The following is a 22,970-nucleotide window of genomic DNA, read 5'->3' on the forward strand; positions in this document are numbered from 1 at the left end:
CATACCCCCAAGTAACATTCCCAAACCTCCTGTTACTATTAGTAGTAATCCCCCAGGTGGTGGGAGTGCCCCCAAGAATTTGGGTGCATTTACTTTGGGAGTTCCTGGGGACTCTGGCCTAACCAGGTCCCCAAACTTAGATACTCTTGTCTGTGAGACTGGCATGGGGTTTGCCAACTTCACAACTTGTCCCAACACTTTGGGCAAGTACAGACAGGAGCCCCTCATCAATGGTATAAAAGTTGAGGCCTATAGAGATACAGGGGCTAGCATCACTATGGTGACTGAGAGTCTAGTCCCCTCAAGGCAACTTTTACCTGGTGCCACATACCAGGTGACCAATATTGATGGAGTACAGAGAGATCATCCCATGGCAGTGGTCAATCTCAGCTGGGGAGGTGTCACTGGCCACAAGAGAGTGGCAGTGTCACCAAACTTGCCTGTAGATTGCCTACTGGGGAATGATTTAGAGCTCTCAGCCTGGGCTGAAGTAGAGCAAGAAACCCATTCTAAAATGGTAAACTTCCATGGTAAGGTTAGTGGGGCAGTGATAGCCACAGCCCCAGTCCAAGATGTCCTCCCTGAACAGGTCAGGAGGGCTGTGCCAGTCACAGCCCAATCTCAGACAACTTCCTTCCCAGAACAGGTTGTAAAGGCTGTGATGGTCACAGCCCACACCCAAACTGAGCCCCCTCCTGAAAAGGTTTGGGAGAGTTGTGATGGCCACAGCTCAAACTCAGACAGATGATAGTGTTGTGAAGCCTGAAACTATGGCTCACTCCACTCAGACAGAGAGCATTGAGGAGGAAGAGAAATCTCCCTCCCACCAGACTTTAGGAAAGGGTCAGCCTCCTCAGGGAACTGATCTGACCACTTGTGAAGAAACTGCCACAGAGGTAGTCAGGCCTAGCCTGGCAGAACCCCTGATGTCAGTGGACCCTTCCAAGGTGGGACCCAGTCTAGAGCAGGTAACCTGCCCCTCTCTACCCTGCCTCAGTCAGCCCAGGGCTGTAGAGGTCAGGGAGGCCAGTGTTGGACCCCAAAGGGCCCCCTGTCCAAAAGAATTCCCCAATCAGCAGATTAAGGGCACTGAAGCTAGTAGTCCTAGCCAAGTGAAAATAAAATCAACTCCTGAGGGATCCCCCTTCAATTTAGTTAGGGACCTCCCACAGATGGACACTGTTGGGCACAGCCAAACCTGGGACCTGAGGGCCCCAAACCTGACCTGTCCCTCCAGTAAGCCAAACAGAGGGACCCAACCTCCAGCTGTAGGTAGCCAGAGGTTGACCCTGAGAGCCCAAAACAACTCAGTCTTGGAAAGAAAGGCCTCTATGGTGGAAAATGATTGGAGGAAGCTGAGCCCAAAATTAGTTTAGCCTCACTTCAGCACTCCATTTCAGCACCAGCCTTTTCCTTTGCCAAAACACACCACAGGTAGAGATTCCCTATGGTGGGGTGGAGACCCTCAGATACCCTTAGGGTGAGGGATTGCTTAGTGGACCATGAGATAGGGGGTAACCATGCCAGTGCTGGTACTTCCTTATATGGCCACTCAGGCAATATAGGCTTACCTGACAAGGATAGCCTTATCTCCTTTCGTTTGGGGGGTGGTTATGTAGGAAGGTAGATCCCTGACTATGGTTGCCCCCAACTTTTTGCCTGGTGTTTTGCTGGTTTTCTGACTTAGTTGACCTGGGGCCCTGCTATTCAGGACCCCAGGCCTACTGCTCTCTCTGTAAAATGGATTCCATGTACCTTAGGTACATATCTAAATTGGATACTGAGTCACCTTATAAGTCCCTGTACAGTGTACCTTAGGTACCCAGGGCATAGGTGTACCCAGGACCTACCAGGGGCTGCAGCATGTATTATGCCACCCCTGGCTGGCCATCCAAATCTGACACAACTGGCTGCTTGACAGCTGGGGCAAGGTGGGGTAATCACCCTTTGCTTTAGATATAGTATACCTATATCTAACCCTAAAAATGGACACACAGATCTCCTATCAGTCACTCCTATGGCAGGCCTTGACAATCCTGAAGGCAGAGTGCTTGGAATCGTGTGAGATAGTGCTCTGGCATGAGCTGGGCCTGTCTGCGGCTTTCGGGATCCATCCCTTAGCCGTTTCCATGATATCGCATACCATATACTCTTAAGTGCATTATAATCCTCGCGGTTATATGCCAACTCTGGTATCGCTTTATCAAAACATGTCGAGTAAGGTGTCATACGAATTGGAATACTAACCCCTCGCCAATTCTGGCGACGGGGTTAGCATTCCACCCTTCTAGAGGGACACGACATGTAGGTAACCTGTAACCCCGGTTAAAGTCAGACATAGCCTCAGCTCCACAAAATGGATGCTGCCACCGAGACACAAGTCTGCCCTCCTGCTGCTGGGAGGCCTCCCAGAGCAGGAGGCAAAGACAAAGGGTTTCCTGCCAGGGGCGGTGCCAGCACCGTCCCAGACAGGGTTTTGTGTATTCCAGGTAGGCAGGGCTACAGAGGAAGGTGACTGCAAGTGGCACCCCGGTGCTCACTGTGCATAGGCCGGCTGAAACCAGTTCCAGGGGCACTCCAGCCCCTGGCCTGGGGAAAGCCCGCCAAAGGAGAGGGGTGTAACCACCCCCCTCCTGGTCCCACCCATAGGGCAGGACTTAGTCGCGTGCCAGCCCCCTTTTCCCAGATAAAGGTAGGAGCAGGCCCCCTTCCAAATTAGATCATCTTTGGAATCAAGACACGACTTTCTACGAAAGGACATCAAGATTTCTTCTTCAAGATTCTCCCTTGTGGCTAAGGAGTAGTCACCCTGCATCCGCAGGCACCATCTTAAGAACACTGCGGTCTGCTGTAAGTCCTTCCTCCGGAATCCGACTGCCCAGCTCGACAAGACCCGGCTTCCCTGGCACCTCCGACCTCTACTCACCTCTACAGCCAAGCTGAGAACCGTGAGTGCGACGAGACCTCAAGGGACCAACTATTGCCAAGACTGCACGACTTCTTCACAGCAAGCCCGCCGAGTAATCTCCTGGCGAGTGCTTTGGGGTCCGAGAAGCCCCAACCCTGAGCAGCTCCAGCACCGAAGAGCAGCCCCCCAGCATCTCCACGATCGGCGTGGGGCCCTTCTGCTTTTTGCTGCTCACCGCGTTGTTTGGCTACTAGCCCGCTGGCTTGTGGCCTTCTGAACGACGCCCGACGACATCACTGCTGCTGGTCTGGTTGCTCCAGACTGGCTCTTGCTCCCTTCCAGAAGAGGAGCACCCCGGACCCTCCTGGTCCACTCAAGACGCCAATTTGAGTCCACCGCGTGGGCTTGAATTAGCCAAGGCTTTGTTGCCCAATCCTGGGTTCTTCGACGCCGACAGCTTCATCCATCGTGGGACAGCTCGCCCCTCCATCCTGGTCGCCGACAACGCCTCCTGGTCCATGAGAACTGCAGAGCCCAGCGTCGCCCACTCACCTAGCCGAGGTGACTACCATCCGGTGCCCTCCTGGTGCCACCTGACTACTGGCTAGTAGTCACGAACTTGGTCCCCTCTGCTTTCAGGTGTCATCCATCTTCAAGATCCAGGCTTGGATCGACTCGAACTCTCTTCACTGGTCGCCTGCCAGCATCTTTCTTCCAGGCTCCTGGTTCGTCTACGAGGATTCCCGACGTCTTTTGAGACCTATGCAGCTGCAGCCCCTGGGCTAGGTAACTTCGGCATTTCGGTGCCCCAGCATAGCCTCACTATCCAAGGGTCAGGATCCACTGTCGTTTTCTCCCTACCAGGTCGGGTTCGCCCGTGAACACTAACTTTAACTTTACTAGCTATCATAGACCTTGTCCCGCATCCCGCGTGAGAGTGCACACTCTGCACCCGAGTCCCCTGGGCCTCCTAGAAGTAATCTAACGATTCTATAGTCAAGTCCTAGCGATTCCAAAGCCTATTAGTACTGTACTTACCTGCTAGTAATTTCGCATTCCACTTTCAGAGTATATGGTTTTTCGTGCCCCTCGGGCATTTGTGTATACTGTGCTAACTTAAGTATTTTTATAAGAGTTTTGTTGTGTGCTTAGCTCCCTGTCTCATAAAGAGCCAGGGTAGTCTTGTTATAAATAAATACACTGTTTATTTTCATAACAACTTGTGTGGTGTCCTTTCACTGGGTGTTCAAGGGGTAATGTGATGGTAAAACAGCTGGCTTAACACGCCCTCTAGAGTCTTAGCCTTAGACTGCTCGTATCCATGCTACTAGGATAGCTGGTCTATAAGGTTGACTTACAACCAATCATCAATAAGGGTTGTTTGGACTGATACATAGTGATCACTAGAATAGTGAGCACTGCACATCAGGCCAACTTCTCACAGGGATCTCTGTGTATAGTCATAATCTAGTGAATAGTCCCGCCCATGTGCGTGGACCCCGGCAATCAAAAATAATCTCTTAAGTTGTCAGAAAATTGCAGAACTGCAAAGACACTTAAGAGAAAATTTAAAGACAAATAATGCAGCCTATATCCACAGGCTACACTGTCCAGTACTTCAACTAGAAATTCCACCAAAAATCCACAAACAGCAAAGCCTGTCCAGATTTCCCTTGTTTTTACTGCAAAACCCCTCAGAAATGATAGAGAGGAAGACTTGGACAGACAAGCCCCATAGGCTGCCAATATGTGGCTTAAATAGGATACTGTGCCTTTAAGAGAACCTTCCAGAACCTTCTCTCAGTATCCCAGAATGCATAGCAGGTCCAACTTACTTTCAGTTCTTTTTTTCCGGCTCCTGCTTACAGGACCCTGTGCATTGAGCTCTCCCCTTTTCAGGGGTTTATTGGAGTTTTTTGACACTTTTTGGTTTTAAAAGTGTTCTGCTTTGATTCTTGGTGTTTCCTGTTCACTTCTGTGTGTTTGTTCAGGCTTTTAGGGATCTAAAATGCCTGCCTTATTCGACAAGTGCCCAACATGTGGAAGGAAGAAGGCCAAGACTGATCCACACGACGTCTGCATTATTTGCCTCCCTGATGAGCATGTCCCTGAAGGTTGTGACATCTGCCAGGCCTTTTCTACAAGGACCCTGAGGGAAAGACTGAAGATTAGGCTCCAAGGCCTGGAGGAGAGGCGTCTGCAGGCTGCAGGTGGGTCTGGGCAGGCTGGGAAGGCTCCCTCTGCCCCTGCTGAGGCCTCTGGGGGGCTCCCCAGAGACAGGAAGACCAGCAAAAGATCCCGGTCTCCGTCGACATCGATAGCATCGACGACGACGTCGAGAGGGATGACGACGGTGTGTTCCCCTTCTCCCCGGGGCTCCGGGTCGAGACAGCGTGGGAAATCGACGTCGAGAGGCCTGGCCAGGCCGCCGTCAAAGTCACCGCCGTCTGAGTCGTCGACGTCGTCGTCGAGGCATCGCCGTCGACGAAGACACCGGCGCTCGCTGTCGAAGCGACACCTTGTCGCCGTCGACAAGTTCGACGTCGAGGGGACCCTCGGCGTCGAGGTCAGTGAGGAAGCGGTCTTCAAGAAAGAAGAGTCGACGCTCGCCGTCGAGGTCTGGCCGCTCGTCGTCGAGGGGGTGACGATCGGCGTCGAGGAAGAAACGCTCGACGTCGAGGAGGCGGCGTTCGACGCCAGAGCCTAGAGATAGCCGTTCCACGCATGGGAAACGCTCGACGTCGAGCAGGAAGAGATCAGCGTCTCCTGGGGTCTCAACCTCCTCTAAGAGGCGCAAGAAGGATTCTGGCGCCAGAAGTCACGCCGGATCTGGTGGCGGGCGTCGGAGGCGTCGCTCACGCTCGGGAGGGTCTGGCTCACAGGCCCCCTCCTCGAAGAAGTCATCGGGCACGAGGTACTCGGTGGTATATACGCCACCAAGGCCTGTGACTCCTCCTCTACCGAAGGAGGCTCCTCGGGCTAAGCCGCCTCTCCCCTCCCTGCCACCGCCGTCTACTGAGGGGCGGCCTCTGCCGCCAGTTCCTCCTCATAGGCCTCCGAGGTCAGTGTCCCTTCCTCTGCTTCTGACACCTCCTAAGGGTACGCCTACCCCGAAGCCCCGGGACAAACCACGGATGACGCCTCCATGGAAACCGGTGGAGCGCCCACGTGCTGGGAGGTCACGCTCCCGCTCCGGGCGAAGGGAACGTTCGCGTCATAGATCTTCAACGCGATCTAGACGGCGCCACCGGAGACACAGGTCTCGTTCACGGACCAGGTCGTCTGGGACCAGGGACTACTCCCCGACCTTGTCAGATTCGCCGGACACGCGGGTCTCACCGGTCGACGATCTGGTGTCCTTCCAGGACGTGCTGTTACGGGGTGCAGCGAAACTGGGCATTACTTTGACAGTGCCCACTCCGAAGACCTCGGTCATCTTTGAGACGCTCCATCAGAAGCACTTGTCTCGGCCGTTACTGCCACTGGTGCCGGGCCTGGAAGAACCGGCCCTGGATCTTTTCCTTACTCCTGCGGTGACTAAGGCGGCGCCTTCCAGACTGCAGAAGAAGTACCGGGCTCCCGACTCGGACCCAGCCTTTCTGCGGCTGGAGCCCCCTCCAGACTCGGTGATTGTGACGGCGGCGCACGAACAACATGCCACCACGCCTTCCTCCACTGTTCCGCCAGACAAGGAATCTAGGTGGTTGGATTCCTCTGGGAGACGAGTTTGTGGAACTTCGGCGACCTCAATGAAGGCGGCTAGTGCCACGGCCTTGCTGGGTCGGTATGACAGAGCCCTCTGGGAATCTCTTCAACAATTTGTGGAACTTCTTCCGCGGGACAAGCGGGAAGACTTCCAGGAGGTGCTTAACGAAGGGATGTTGGTGGCGAATCAGGTCATCAGCGCTGCAGCCGACTCCTCTCTTCTGGCGGCGCATGGTTTCTGCCACGGAATAAACCAGCGACGACATGCCTGGCTCCGCCTTACGTCTCTGAAACCGGACGCTCAGCAGAGGGTTGCCAATCTGCCATTCTCTGGCGAAACCCTGTTCGGGAAGCACGCTGACGACGAAATGGCCCGCATGAAGGCGGAAGCTGAGACGCTCACAGCGGTGGGTTTGGAGAAGCCCAAGGAGACCAAGAAGACGTACCGTCCATTCCAACGCCGGTTCGGTGGTCAAGGTAGAGGGCATGGACAGTCTTCTGGACAACAGCAGCAACAACAGCAGCAGCAGTTCAGAAGACCATTCCAGAAACGCCAGAGGGGCAGAGGCGGCCATCAGTCGGCACCAGCGACTAAGGGCCAGGCCGGGTCTAGGCCCTGAGCACTTACTTCCCCGTCAACTGTTACCCGCTCCGGTGGGGGGAAGCATTCAATTTTTTCTGGCAGAGTGGAGAAAAATTACTCAGGACAAGTGGGTGCTGAATATTGTTTGCAATGGATACAGTCTTCGGTTCACCAGCCCTCCTCCATCGATCCCTCCGGTCAGCTCGCAGTATCAGCTGCGCGAGCTCCAGGCGGAGGCCGATATCCTGTTAAGGAAAAGGGCGATCGAAGTCGTACCTCTGTCTCAAAGGGGAAGAGGTCTGTACTCCCGCTTCTTTCTGGTTCGCATAAAGGACAAGAACGAGTTCAGGCCCATTCTGGATTTGCGACAAGCAAACAAATGGATTCGCAGAGAAAAGTTTCGCATGCTGTCGTTGCATCAGATTTATCCTCAGCTGCAACGGGGAGACTGGCTGTGTGCCATCGACCTCCAGGATGCTTACTTCCATGTGCCCATTGCACACAAACACAGGAAGTTCCTGCGGTTCCAAGTCGGCGCCAATCACTATCAATACACAGTACTGCCATTCGGACTGAAGTCTGCGCCGAGAACATTCTCAAAGTGCATGGCGGTGGTAGCAGCACACCTAAGGAAGAACAAGGTGTTTGTCTACCCTTACCTGGACGACTGGTTGATCAAGGCCTCCTCCTTCGCGGAAGCGCAAGCACACTTCCAGAAGACGTGCGTTCTCTTGAACAAGCTGGGGTTGCACATCAACATGTCCAAGTCGGTTCTGACTCCAGTCCAGTGCATTCAGTACTTGGGAGCCTCCATCGATACGCTGTCAGCAAGCGTGTCTCCTTCGGAGGAGCGACGATTATCACTACTTCGGAAGGCTCGGGCTCTCATGTCCGCTCCATCCACGACAGTGAGGACGGTGTCTTCTCTGCTGGGATCGATGGCCTCCTGTATCTTCCTGACGCCACATGCACGGCTGCACATGAGACCGTTGCAAGAGTGCTTGGAGGATCAGTGGGATCAGAGGAGAGGATCTTGGGATGACAAGATACGCCTATCTCTGCATGCTCTTCAGTCTCTGAAGTGGTGGTGTTCAGCGGAGAATCTCCTCAGAGGGGTTCCCTTCAACAAGGACATTCCCGCTCAGGTTATCGTGACGGATGCCTCTCTCCAGGGCTGGGGAGCGCATTCTGGAGACCTACAGATTCAAGGGACGTGGTCTCCGGCGGAGTCCACGTACCACATCAATTTCCTGGAACTCAGAGCTGTTCACTTGGCACTGAAGGCCTTTCACCCGTCCTTCCAGACTGACTCTCTCCTTGTGCAGACGGACAATACAACCACAATGTATTACCTCAACAAGCAGGGAGGATCGAGGTCACGCACCCTGTCGCAGGAGGCGCAGGCGATCTGGCGCTGGCTTCTGGCTCGAGGACTGACGATAACGGCTACCCATCTGCCAGGTGTGCAGAATGTTCAGGCAGACGCGCTGAGCAGACTGATTCAGGAAAACCACGAATGGGTCATAAACGACGAAGTACTAGGAGAAGTCTTCGCAAGGTGGGGGACTCCAGACGTAGATCTGTTTGCCACCGCAGAAAACAGCAAATGCCGAGACTTCGCCTCCAGGTACTACCAGCCGGGGACGCTGGGGAATGCGTTATGGATCAACTGGTCGAACAGCTTTCTGTACGCTTTTCCACCCATTCCCCTGATTCCAACGGTTCTCATCAAGCTGTCCCAGTCCAGGGCGCGGATGATACTGATTGCCCCGGAATGGCCCAGACAGTGGTGGTTCACGGACCTGCTTCACCGGTCTCTCCTTCCTCACATTCGGCTGCCGTGCAGGCCGGACCTTCTCACGAAGTTCGGGGGGCTGATGTTGCACCCCAACCTCTCGTCTTTGAGTTTGGCAGCATGGCTCCTGAGTTAGTGCAATATGGTCATCTGAATCTCCCTGCAGATTGCATGGACATACTGAAGGAGTCTAAGAGACCTTCCACTAGGACTTCCTATGCTTATAAGTGGAAGAGATTTTGTATCTGGTGCAAGTCTAAGAACTATGATCCGACGACTTGTAAGGAAGATGTCATCCTTCCTTATCTTCTACAGTTGGCGCAGTCTGGCCTTAATGTCCATTCTATTAAGGTTCATCTTGCTGCTTTGACTGCCTACAGGAAATGCCCTTCGCAGACTTCCTTCTTCCAGATCCCTGTGATCAAAGATTTTTTGGAAGGCTTGAAGAAAGTGTTCCCTCCTGTCAGGCTTCCTTCGCCTTCATGGGGATTGAATGTGGTGCTGTCCAGGTTGATGAAGGAGCCTTTTGAACCTATTCATAAGGCTTCGTTGCAGCACCTGTCCTGGAAGGCGGCGTTCCTCGTGGCCATTACATCGGCCCGCAGGGTGAGTGAAATTCAGGCGTTGTGTTGCCAAGAACCTTATACTGTATTTCATGCTGCTAAGGTTGTTATGCGTACTCACCCTAAATTTCTTCCCAAGGTTATTTCTGATTTTCATGTCAACCAGACCATAACTTTGCCTACGTTTTTTCAGAATCCTTCATCTCCAGCGGAAAGGTCGTTACATTCCCTGGATGTTAGGAGGGTATTGAAGTTTTATCTGGATAAGACCAAAGATATTCGTAGGTCTGACCAATTGTTTATCCATTATGGATCTGTCAGGACGGGTCTTGCGACCTCTAAGCAGTCTATCTCTAGGTGGATTGTGTCCTGCATACAGCTATGTTACCAAAAAGCTAATGAGACCTTAGGAGGTAAGCCTAAGGCTCATTCCACCAGGGGCAAAGCTGCCACAACAGCTTTGCTCCGTAATGTTCCGATTGCAAAAATCTGCAAGGCGGCCACTTGGAAGTCGGTTCATACCTTTGCTAAACATTACTGCCTGGACACTGATGCCAGGGCAGACGCTCAGGTTGGGCAGGCTTCGCTGCGAAATCTGTTCGCACAATAGTGTGGGGATGGGCTTGCCATTCTATTCACTAGATTATGACTATACACAGAGATCCCCTACTACAGAAGGAGTAGTTTCTGTCCTGTAACTCCAGTTCTGTAGTAGGGGTATCTCTGTTATAGTCCTAAGCGCCCTCCCGCCTCCCCGGTGGAGAGAAATGTTCCTTAAGGAATGCGACAGGTCTGGCGTTTTACGCCTTCAAAAAGAACTGAAAGTAAGTTGGACCTGCTATGCATTCTGGGATACTGAGAGAAGGTTCTGGAAGGTTCTCTTAAAGGCACAGTATCCTATTTAAGCCACATAATGGCAGCCTATGGGGCTTGTCTGTCCAAGTCTTCCTCTCTATCATTTCTGAGGGGTTTTGCAGTAAAAACAAGGGAAATCTGGACAGGCTTTGCTGTTTGTGGATTTTTGGTGGAATTTCTAGTTGAAGTACTGGACAGTGTAGCCTGTGGATATAGGCTGCATTATTTGTCTTTAAATTTTCTCTTAAGTGTCTTAGCAGTTCTGCAATTTTCTGACAATTTAAGAGATTATTTTTGATTGCCGGGGTCCACGCACATGGGCGGGACTATTCACTAGATTATGACTATAACAGAGATACCCCTACTACAGAACTGGAGTTACAGGACAGAAACTACTCCTTCAACTTGGGCACCTGCTGCTGTAAGCCTAGAAGTGCTTCCTGGTGCCTCGTTGCCTACTTGCAACTATTGTCTGACCCTGCTCTGACCCTTGGAGCAGGGTCAGAGAATAGTTACAAGTAGGCAATGAGGCGCCTGCCACGAAAATTAAACCTCAACGGAAGCACTGACAGATATAAAAACAAGCATTTGCAATGCAATAGGTCTCGCATTAGGAAAGTTTGAGCTATTGGTCTTGTAAATGACATTTTTTTTTATTTATGTGTTGGTTTTGAAAATAGCTAAATTAATAGCTTTGTCATTTACAATGCCAATAGTTATAACTTTCGCAAATGTGACACCTATAGCATTTGTAATACAACATGTTTTGTATTTACGTGACTTAGCTGTATTGATATTACAAATTACAATGGCTTTTAATTTTTTTAAATAATCAATACTTAAATAAAAGTGATTTTAATTTATAATGGCAATAGCTTAAACTTTTGTAAATAACTTTTGTGAAGATTATGTTCAGTGTATTTTATTGTGACGAAAATCCAAGAACAGAAGTGAAATATTTACATCTTTTTGTGACATTTGTAATAAAGTTTGAAACATTGAGAGAACATATTTGAACCAGTTGTTGTTAAATGGTTGCGCAGATTGATGCTGCGGTGGCGCTGAGTGGTGCTGTGGTGATGCTGAATGGTGCTGTGGTGATGCTGAATGGTGCTGTGGTGATGCTGAGTGGTGCTGTGGTGATGCTGAGTGGTGCTGTGGTGATGCTGAGTGGTGCTGTGGTGATGCTGAGTGGTGCTGTGGTGATGCTGAGTGGTGCTGTGGTGATGCTGAGTGGTGCTGTGGTGATGCTGAGTGGTGCTGTGGTGATGCTGAGTGGTGCTGTGGTGATGCTGAGTGGTGCTGTGGTGATGCTGAGTGGTGATGCTGAGTGGTGCTGTGGTGATTCTGAGTGGTGCTGTGGTGATTCAGAGTGGTGCTGTGGTGATTCAGAGTGGTGCAATGGTGATTCTGAGTGGTGCTGTGGTGATTCTGAGTGGTGCTGTGGTGATTCTGAGTGGTGCTGTGGTGATTCTGAGTGGTGCTGTGGTGATTCTGAGTGGTGCTGTGGTGATGCTGAGTGGTGCTGTGGTGATGCTGAGTGGTGCTGTGGTGATGCTGAGTGGTGCTGTGGTGCTGTGGTGATGCTGAGTGGTGCTGTGGTGATGCTGAGTGGTGCTGTGGTGATGCTGTGGTGATGCTGAGTGGTGCTGTGGTGGTGCTGAGTGGTGCTGGGGTGGTGCTGAGTGGTGCTGGGGTGGTGCTGAGTGGTGCTGGGGTGGTGCTGAGTGATGCTGTGGTGGTGCTGAGTGATGCTGTGGTGGTGCTGAGTGATGCTGTGGTGGTGCTGAGTGCTGCTGTGGTGGTGCTGAGTGCTGCTGTGGTGGTGCTGAGTGCTGCTGTGGTGGTGCTGAGTGCTGCTGTGGTGGTGCTGAGTGCTGCTGTGGTGCTGCTGTGGTGGTGCTGTGGTGGTGCTGTGGTGGTGCTGTGGTGGTGCTGTGGTGGTGCTGTGTGGTGCTGAGTGGTGCTGAGTGGTGCTGAGTGGTGCTGAGGTGGTGCTGTGGTGGTGCTGTGGTGGTGCTGAGTGGTGCTGTGGTGGTGCTGTGGTGGTGCTGAGTGGTGCTGAGTGGTGCTGTGGTGGTGCTGAGTGGTGCTGTGGTGGTGCTGAGTGGTGCTGTGGTGGTGCTGAGTGGTGGTGCTGTGGTGGTGCTGAGTGGTGCTGTGGTGGTGCTGTGGTGGTGCTGAGTGGTGCTGTGGTGGTGCTGAGTGGTGCTGTGGTGGTGCTGAGTGGTGCTGTGGTGGTGCTGAGTGGTGCTGTGGTGGTGCTGAGTGATAATGTGGTGGTGCTGAGTGATAATGTGGTGGTGCTGAGTGATAATGTGGTGGTGCTGAGTGATAATGTGGTGGTGCTGAGTGATAATGTGGTGGTGCTGAGTGATAATGTGGTGGTGCTGAGTGATAATGTGGTGGTGCAGAGGGCAGAAAGGCACAAAAAGCAGTCTAACAAAGGGCAGAAGGGCAGAAAAACAAGGGAAAAACGAGTCCAACAGAGGGCAGAAGGGCACAAAAAAATCAGTCTAACAGAGGGCAGAAAAGCAAGGGAAAAATGAGTCTTAACAGAGGGCACAAGGGCACATAAAACGAGTCTAACAGGGGGCAGAATGATTCCCGCCCTGCGTGTTTGTCCACGAAGATGCCACCTTTTTGTGCAATAGCTCTACACAACTGGAGTAAAAGCAGCGCATCGCTGGAGCTGCGTCGCGCTTGCGACGCAGCTCCAGCAATGCTCTGGGGGGCCCTGTCTCCCCAATGCTGCATCAAGCCTTGCGCCTGCTTCAAGCAGGCGCAGGGTTTTGACGCAGCATTGGCCTAAAAGTGACTGAGGGAAATCTTGTTGATTTCACTCAGCCACTTTTAGGAGGCGTTCCTGCGCAGGAACGTCTTCCCCTGCGCCGGAACGCCTCCTGATGGCGCAGGGCTTTACAACGTGACGCGTCTCTCAGATGCGTCACATTGTTAATACCCAGCACCATGGCACATCTTTTGTGCTGCCGCTGCGTCACAAAAGGTCTCGGTAGAGGGTGGCAGTGGTGAACCAGAGGGTGGCAGTGATGAACCAGAGGGTGACAGTGATGAACCAGAGGGTGACGGTGATGAACCAGAGGGTGACGGTGATGAACCAGAGGGTGACGGTGATGAACCAGAGGGTGACGGTGATGAACCAGAGGGTGACGGTGATGAACCAGAGGGTGGCGGTGGTGAACCAGAGGGTGGCGGTGGTGAACCAGAGGGTGGCGGTGGTGAACCAGAGGGTGGCAGTGGTGAACCAGAGGGTGGCAGTGGTGAACCAGAGGGTGGCAGTGGTGAACCAGAGGGTGGCAGTGGTGAACCAGAGGGTGGCAGTGGTGAACCAGAGGGTGGCAGTGGTGAACCAGAGGGTGGCAGTGGTGAACCAGATGGTGGCATGGGTGAACCAGAGAGTGACAGTGGTGAACCAAAGGGTGGCAGTGGTAAACCAGAGGGTGGCAGTGGTTAACCAGAGGGTGGCAGTGGTGAACTAGAGTTGCTCTGATGAACCAGAGGGTGGCAGTCGTGAACCAGAGGGTGGCAGTCGTGAACCAGAGGGTGGCAGTGCTGAACCAGAGGGTGGCAGGGGTGAATCAGAGGGTGCTGTGATGAACCAGAGGGTGGCAGGGGTGAACCAGAGGGTGGCAGGGGTGAACCAGAGGTTGGCAGGGGTGAACCAGAGGGTGGCAGGGGTGAACCAGTGGGTGGCATGGATGAACCAGAGAGTGGCAGTGGTGAACCAGAGAGGAGCAGTGGTGAACCAGATGGTGGCAGTGGTGAAACAGAGGGTGTCAGTAGTAAACCAGAGGGTGGCAGTGGTGAACCAGAGGGTGACAGTGGTTAACCAGAGGGTGACAGTGGTTAACCAGAGGGTGGCAGTGGTGAACCAGAGGTGCTGTGATGAACCAGAGGGTGGCAGGGGTGAACCAGAGGGTGGCAGGGGTGAACCAGAGGGTGGCAGGGGTGAACCAGAGGGTGGCAGTGGTGAACCAGAGGGTGGCAGTGCTGAACCAGAGGGTGACAGTGCTGAACCAGAGGGTGGCAGTGGTGAACTAGAGTTGCTCTGATGAACCAGAGGGTGGCAGTCGTGAACCAGAGGGTGGCAGTGCTGAACCAGAGGGTGGCAGGGGTGAACCAGAGGGTGCTGTGATGAACCAGAGCGTGGCAGGGGTGAACCAGAGGGTGGCAGGGGTGAACCAGAGGGTGGCAGGGGTGAACCAGAGGGTGGCAGGGGTGAACCAGTGGGTGGCATGGATGAACCAGAGAGTGGCAGTGGTGAACCAGAGAGGAGCAGTGGTGAACCAGATGGTGGCAGTGGTGAAACAGAGGGTGTCAGTAGTAAACCAGAGGGTGGCAGTGGTGAACCAGAGGGTGACAGTGGTTAACCAGAGGGTGACAGTGGTTAACCAGAGGGTGGCAGTGGTGAACCAGAGGTGCTGTGATGAACCAGAGGGTGGCAGTGCTGAACCAGAGGGTGGCAGTGCTGAACCAGAGGGTGGCAGTGGTGAACCAGAGGGTGGCAGGGGTGAACCAGAGGGTGGCAGTGATGAGCCAGAGGGTGGCAGTGGTGAACCAGAGGGTGCTGTGCCCATACACGATCGCATGGGTAACTTCGCCCCGCGAACACGCAAAAAGCCCCGCGAACACGCAAAAACCCCGCGAACACGCAAAAAAAACAAAAATCCGCAAATTCGCACGAATTCGTGTATTTTGCGGATTGCAAATTCGCAGAACACGAATTCGCAAATTTCGCCCATACTTACTTTTAAAGCCCTGTGCATTGCTCATAGCACAATTGACCAGCAAGGCCTGCAACATTTAATCGAGATAGGCTGACATTGTCACCAGCTGGGATCTGAGGACCTTTTTGTGCATTTGGTTAGCAGATGCCAGGCTACCAATCATTTGCAGCAGTGGTCAAGTATTTTTTTGTAATGGCAAGTGTGGCCCTTTCCATTGTAAAGCAGATAAAAATTCATTTAAAAAAAAGTCCTGACCGTGGATTTTCTTCCAGAGAGCTCATGCCAAACCTAGACCTTTACCGTGTTGCTTTCTTAATAGTTGATTTTACCAACATGAGGGCATATTTTTGCAAATGTAACCTTTGCAAATTCTAGGAGAGGTATAATGGTTGGGCTGCAGCTGGGGCCGTGGGGACAGTCGGCAAAATCTGGAAGTAGTTGCAGTTCCTCCACTTGTAGCATTTGTCACAAAGATTTTTTTTCTTTTTTTCCAGAAATGCTGTGAGCATCCCAGTGTTTGCCAACGGTAACATCCAGTACCTTGCAGATGTAGAACGATGCTTGCTGGAGACTAACGTGCATGGTGTAATGAGTGCAGGTCAGTGTATGCAGAAGACCTGTATGTATGAGCTCGAAGCCATGCTTCCAGGGCATCCATTTTATGTGCTAAGGGAACAGTTTGCAGAGATGCCGTGTGCACATAGATAAGGTTAGTGTGTGCATGACAATGGTTTGCATGAGCATTAGTGTGTACAGTAGACGGGTGTGTGTGTATATCCCCCTATTTCTTGTGTTCCCCATCCTTTCATCCTGAAGCTCTCTCCCTCTAAGTCAAGCACAACCAAGATAACTAATTTTTGCAGAGAAAATGTTGAGTTAAGGCACCTCGATGCACTAAAATAATCTTAGGTGAATGGTGATCTTGAACAAAGCCTTTAGTAAAATGCCTTAAAAACATGTTTTATTCCTGGTTTCTATGCTTAAAGTAAAAAATGTTTACAAATCAATCTGAGGGAGAGCTTTTTTTTTTTTAGTCGTATGCAGCTAGTACGAGAGCTCTATAGCCCTATTTTGTTGAATTTCTTCAGATAAGGTTATTCATCTAACCTTGGATAGGATAGGATCTTGTGCTTGCTCTCCTTAAGGCATGCATTGCATCTGAAATATGTAAATGTCCAGTATTTGTAAAGCGCAAACAAGTACCCGAGGGCGTCAAGGCGCTGGGGGCCATCGGGAAGATTAAACAAGCTATTGCCCAGAGTCACATGGTGCTGGGCTGATCCGGCGCCGGGGATTCAACCGTGAGCCCCTGGGTTCCGGAGTCAGCCGCCCTGACTGCGGCGCCACACATCTTCCAATGTGCTGATTAACTCATACATTGCTGTAATACAATGCCCTTGCCTACTTAAAACACAATAAGGATGGAGCGATATTGATAGAGAGAGATTTACACAGACTCTCAAACATAGGTTTTAGTTGATGGGCCTGGACCTATTGGTTATACCTCTTCTTCTAAAATATTCTAGAGCTCCTAGCACTGAAGTTTTTTTCACCTAAAATGGCCCTCTAATTGATTTGATACAAATGGAAATCCACAACGCCACAGACATACTTTGATGAATTGGTCCCGAGAATTAGTTATGTGTGACTACAATGTTCGAGGCATGTGGGCTGCTGAATTCATATCTATAGCATAGATCGCCGCCTAGTGTTGGGTCCGGATGATTGCACATTGTTGTCCTGGATGAGTCTTCGAAGTATCACGAGATAGGTGGCTCCTCCCCTGGACTACAGTGCGCATGGGCATCGACTCCATCCCCAGATTGTTTTTTCCGCCTTTGGGTTCGGATGTATATTCGTTATCTCCAGTTCGGAATCGATATAGACTTTTCTTAAGGCCTGAAGGCCTTTTCCTATACCGTCGGTATTGTTTTTGCGATCGGTGCCCAACTCTGTTCCGGCTCAGTTACCGAGTCGGACATCCCGAGGAGTCGCGTGACTCTTGGTACTCGAGGCCCAGTCGACGCAACGTCATGGAACGGAGCCCGTTCAAGAAATGTCCCGTGTGTGGATCGAAGTATCCCCACATCGACGTCCACCCGGTGTGCAACAAGTGCCTGTCGCCGGACCACGATGAAGCCAACTGTATGGCTTGTTCCCGGTTTCGATCAAAGAAGACGATTTGACTTCGGCGCGTGGCGCGCCTGGAGGCCCAGCAGTCGGCCCCGGCACCGGTGGACATCTTCGAGAGAGAAGAAGCAGACGAACAAGAAGTTCATCTTCAGATTTCACCTCCTGCGGAGGAGATCGACTACGACGCGGACGTCGAAGCGCTCGATGCAGAAGTCGTCGACGAGGTAGGAGACGACAACGAGGCCTATGGGGCCATGGAAGATAGCTCAGGCGAAGAGCTATGCCCCGTTCGAACAATCACTAAGGCTCAGGTCGCGGGATCGCCACACGGCCTTACCCAAGACCTTGCACCCAAACCCACGGCCTCGCCTACGGGCCCGGCTACGGACACTTCTGCGGAGCCACCGGTGGTCAAAACGAAACCGAAAGTGAAACCCTCGGTGTCGACGAAACCGAAAGTAATGGAGACGCCAACGAAACAGATGACGTCTGTCCCTCTGGCCGCCTCCTCATCTTCCGATATGTCGGGGCAGCCGAAGCCGAAGAAGGATGTCGACCCGGTGAAGTCGACCAAAGGCCCGTAGAGCCAAAGTCGGTCAAGGGCGTCGATCCAAAATCGAACAAGGGCGTCGAGCCGAAGACTGGGGCCCCAACCCCGGGAGTCAAGGCCGCAGGCCCGAAGTCGTCGGCGCCAAAGGCCGTCGGCGCGGAAGATGGACACGGCGCACCTAAGAAAGCTGCTCCTGTCCCTCAGCCGGAGAAGGCCAAGACATCGACGCTCGAGTCTTCACACGCTGGTGGACCGAGGACGTCTGTCGGGTCGACAAAACCATCCGCTTCCTTTACGAAGCAGGTGTCGGACTCACTGCAACGCATCAGGATCAAGGCTTCCACGGTCGATCCGAAGGATGCTTCCACCCCGAAGCAGGCTGCCAAAACGCCAAAGTCTTCGACGCCACTCCTGTTTACGTTGCCGCCTAAGGTGGCACCGAAGGCCTTCGCACCAAGGTCGGTCACCAACGTGCCCGTGCAAGGGTCCGCAGGGTCGAAGCCTTCTCCGCAGCTTGGGAGCTTGAAGCATCGACAACCCTTGATGGAGGAGCAGTCGGAACACTTTATCGACGCCGACACCGGTAAACTTACCCTCTACAAGAGAAAGATCACGGCGACGCAGCCTTTGAAGTCCTACACGATTCCTTTGAAGCGCAAGAAGCCTTCTGCGGATTCCCCGGTTCTGGTTGAGCCACTTGCTCCACAGACTCCAAGAGTTGCTACACCCTCACCCACTTATTCAGATGTGGAGGCTGGGGAAGGTGATGACGAAGAGTATAACTTTCCTGCCAACACTGATCCTGAGGATCACCAGGACTCTTGGGCAGATGCAGGGGACCCAGGGGATCCGCAAACTGCCCCAGACACTCAAGTGTACAATGTCAAAACCTCTCCTACTGAGGATTCTGCGGCATTTAATGCTCTCATTGAGAGGGCGGCTACAAACCTCGACGTCCAGCTACACGCTGACCCTGTTGACGTAGACTTCCTTTTTGATACCTTTTCCACAGCAGAAAAAACTGTCAAAACTCTCCCAATGTTGAAAGGGGTTCTCAAACATGCTGCAGACATCTTTAAAGAACCCACACGTGCCAGGGTGGTCAACCCTAGAATTGAAAAGAAATATAAGCCGGCACCTGGCGACCCTACCTACATCAAGGGCCAGTTGCCATTGGACTCTCTGGTCGTTTCTAATGCCCGGAAGAGGGCGGATTCGCAAACCACTGGTGATGCTCCTCCCCCAGACAAGGAATCTAAAGTGCTGGAGGCATCAGGGAAGAGGGTAGCGGCTCAAGCAGCCAATATCTGGCGCATCTCAAACACTCAGGCACTCTTGGCCATATATGACAGGGCGCACTATGACACACTAGAGACCCTGTTACAACATCTACCTGATCAGTATAAAGAGGCGGCGGAGATGCTCATTCAGGAAGGGAAGCTCATCTCCAACGCTTCTATTAAATGTGCACTGGACGTGGCGGACACCGCGGCCAGGGCCATTAACACCAGTGTGATGTTGAGGCGTCAGGCATGGCTCAGAATCTCCGGTTTCAAGCCAGAGATACAAACCACCATCCTCAATCAGCCGGTCAACCCTGATAGGTTGTTTGGTCCTGAGGTGGATACCACACTGGAAAAAATAAAGAAGGATACCGAGACGGCAAAGTCCATGGGAGCTCTCCAGTCCCAACAGTTTTTGGGCAGTACTTTTCGTCGCTCAGGCAATAGAGGTGTTTCCAGAGGCCAGATGTCCCAGCAAACGCAATACACTAAAGGTGGGGCGCAGTCCTCTTACACCAAGCAGAGTAGAGGCGGCTATCGGGGCAACAGTGCCAAGGGCAGAGGCCGTGGAAATAACCACTCCCGTTCCTCTGCCACCACCAAACAGTGACGCCCTGCCACTGCCCCCCGACCACACAACACCTGTCGGGGGGAGACTTCAGCAGTTCCTGCCAGTCTGGAAATCCATCACCACAGACAGGTGGGTCAGGAAACTTATCCAGTTCGGTTATTGTCTGGAGTTAACATCCACTCCACCCAACATGCCACCAAAACACCGTCCTATGTCCACAGAGCATTTGCACTTATTGCAGCAGGAGGTACTTGTCATGCTGCAAAAAGGGGCAATCGAGCTCGTGCCGGTGGAAGAAGAAGGCACAGGAGTGTATTCCCTGTACTTCTTAATCCCGAAGAAGGACGGGTCCCTCAGACCCATTATCCAGTATTAGGGGTGTCTTTCATAGATTCACATGCCTGAAGCATTCCCCGTCGTCGATACGGGAGCCTCCGGTATATAGAAAAGTAATGTCCTATAGACATACATAAAGAAAAATAGGCCTAAGGACCTCACCTTAGTAGCCTATCCTCGTCCTTACGCAAAAAGGACCAAACTCTTAGAGCCAGCCAATCAGCTATCACCTCCCTCTAGAACCTTCCCTGCTGGAGCCTCAGTCTCTCAGATTTTCTACCGCACGTTGTGCTAGGGAGTCTCCAGCCTGAGCTCTCCTCAGGATATCTTCTAAACCTACTTTTTTTCACTTGGAAAAAGGATTACCTTCTCAAATTCTTCAACTGGGATATTTCAGACTCTTCTCTTGCAGTAAGTGCTGTCTTTCCTTACCATTTTTAAGGAATGTCTGGATCCCAGAAGAAAGCCCTTTTCAGGGCCTGCTCTTCATGTGGGAAGAAAAGGCTCCATGTGGAGGACAAGCACGACCTGTGCTTATACTGCCTTTATCCGGACCACGTCCCCAAGGACTGTAAAATCTGTCGCTCTTTCCCTAATAAGACCTTGAGGGATAGAGAAGGTCGACTTCTCATTTGGCTGGACAGGCTTAAACAGAGGGATAATGTGGAGTCCTCAGAGGGCAGCTTCTCCATGACTTCGGACGTCTCCCTCAAGAGGCCAAGGGGGGACCCCCCTGGCCCCTCAGATACTCCTCCTATGAAGATGCAAAAGAAATCTTCAGAGGCAAAATCTACAACCTCCTCAGTGTCTGACACAGGCTCTCACGCCTTTAAGAAGCCTGCGCACTCATCCACCAAGCCTACGCCATCTTCAACGCAAAAGAGAGCTGTGACGGTGTCGTCAGTCCTCGCATCGACGACGACCACTCCATCATCGTCGTCGGCAGGTAGGCCCATCACATCTGTCATACTGCCGAAACCGTCGTCGACTAAAACACCATCGACAACGAAATTGGGGCCGTCGACGACGACCCCGTCGATGAAGAGCTCCTCGACGTCAAAATCGGGGCCGTCGATATTGACACCGTCGACGAGGAACCCATCGTCGACGACGACACCGTCGACGAGGAACCCATCGACGACCAAACCAGGGACGTCGACGACGAGAAGCCCGCCGTCGACGGAAGACGCGTCGCCGAGACCGTCGACGAAGAAGACGTCGACGAGGAATGAATCGTCGACGAGAAATGAATCGTCGACGAGTGCGTCGTCGACGAGGACGTCGTCGACGACCGTGTCGTCGACGAAAACATCGACGACGACGAAAATCTCGTCGCTTGAACCACCGACGACGGAGAACATGCCGTCGACGACGAAACCGTCGACGGAAGGGTCGTCTACGACCAGGGACAACGCAGAACCATGGAAGAAGTCCAAGCTAGTGGAACCGTCGTCATGGACGCTGCCTCCGCCGACACCACCGCGCAAATTGCCAAGGAAGCTGATCACGCCTGAAACGACATCCCCAAGCAAAGTACAAAGCCATTTACCTTCTGACTTTCTCCAGAGTGAAGAATCGGAAGAGGAAAATACGACTCAGGCTATGTCTATCTCAGACCTCCACGTGAAATGCCAAAGCACTGATGAGGAACAGGAGGAGTTTACCTACCAGGAACACTCTTTCCAAGCGCAGGTACGGACGGAAGTGACCCCAATGGTGTGCCTTCCTGCGTCCATCGTGGATGACCTTAAACATCTCATCCAGGACTACAAGCAGCGTTTCTCGGAGGCACGGGCTACGAGGATAGGGGCCCAACGCCGGCTACATCTGCTCCACCGGCAGCCCCACGACAGACGCGACCACCTCCGCAGGCCTCCCATGAGGCAGTCTCACCTTAAGTAGTGGAATCCTCAGATGAGGAAGCTGAGGAGATGGAAGAAGGCGAAGTCCCTGAGGATCGCACGGATCAGGACGAAGACGACGAGTACGTCGCGCCCTCCCCAGCTTCACCCCAACCACGCCAGTCGGATTCTCCGCCAGTGGACATTGGCGGGTTCCATAAGTTAGTGGAACGGGCAGCAAAGCGTTTCCACATGGAAATGGAAACAACGGAAACCGAATGTTTCTTATATGATTTTAAAGAACAAACAAAAAAGATCACTAAATCAATCCCGATTATAGAATTTCTCTGGGACCAGGGGAAGAAACGGATGGCTACGCCGGCCTCCATACCTGCGGTGATCCCACGTCTGGACAAGAAATACAAAGCCCCCACCAAGGCGGCAGTTTGTTTCAATGGGCACCCGAAACCTGATTCAGTGGTGACCCAGGCAGCTCAGAAGAATTCCCGCAACCCTTCCTCTCCCTTGTCAGCACCACCGGACAAAGAGGGAAGAAAGTTGGATACCATCGGGAAACGGTTCACCACTACGTCAGCCATGACTATCAAAGTCGCCAACTCTATAGCCCTGTTGGGACGTTATAATCGCCAACTGTGGGAGGACATAGTCCCTTATTTGGCGGAGCTACCAGATACAATGCAGGAAGAGGTCAAGGCACTGCTCTCAGAAGGTCAAGCCTCGGCAGCGGAAATCATAGATTGTGCCATAGATGGAGCCATGACTGGCTTTCGCCAATTAGCTGGAGCAGCAGTCCTGCGGCGCCAGGGCTGGCTTAAGGCTACTTCATTTAGACAAGAAGTTCAAACAAAGGTGCTGGACATGCCCTTCGACGGCCAACATCTTTTCGGAGCCACAATTGATGAAGCGCTCCAGAACATCAAAAAAGACACCGATACGGCTAGAGCACTGGGTACGCTGCAGGCTAGAAACCAGTCCTTTCGGGGCAACAGGTCCAGAGGTCAACCCTCCTACAGGGGGTCCTTCCAGAATAGATCCTCATATTCATACCAAAATAAATCGCAGTATCCGCAGAAGCAAC

General features: G+C 52.5%; 1 protein-coding gene across 3 annotated transcripts in view; it reads left to right on the forward strand.

Annotated features, from left to right (window-relative positions):
- DUS1L (dihydrouridine synthase 1 like) overlaps positions 1 to 22,970 on the forward strand; it is a 266,802-nt gene that overhangs the window by 62,141 nt on the left and 181,691 nt on the right. For all 3 annotated transcript variants that reach the window (XM_078653767.1, XM_078653766.1, XM_078653768.1), the window contains one exon: positions 15,652 to 15,755. In XM_078653767.1, coding sequence (XP_078509893.1) covers positions 15,652 to 15,755 — 104 coding nt within the window. The remainder of the gene's footprint in view (positions 1 to 15,651; positions 15,756 to 22,970) is intronic.

The sequence above is a fragment of the Lissotriton helveticus genome, chromosome 7 (genome assembly GCF_964261635.1).
Source record: "Lissotriton helveticus chromosome 7, aLisHel1.1, whole genome shotgun sequence".
In the NCBI taxonomy this organism is placed as follows: domain Eukaryota; kingdom Metazoa; phylum Chordata; class Amphibia; order Caudata; family Salamandridae; genus Lissotriton; species Lissotriton helveticus.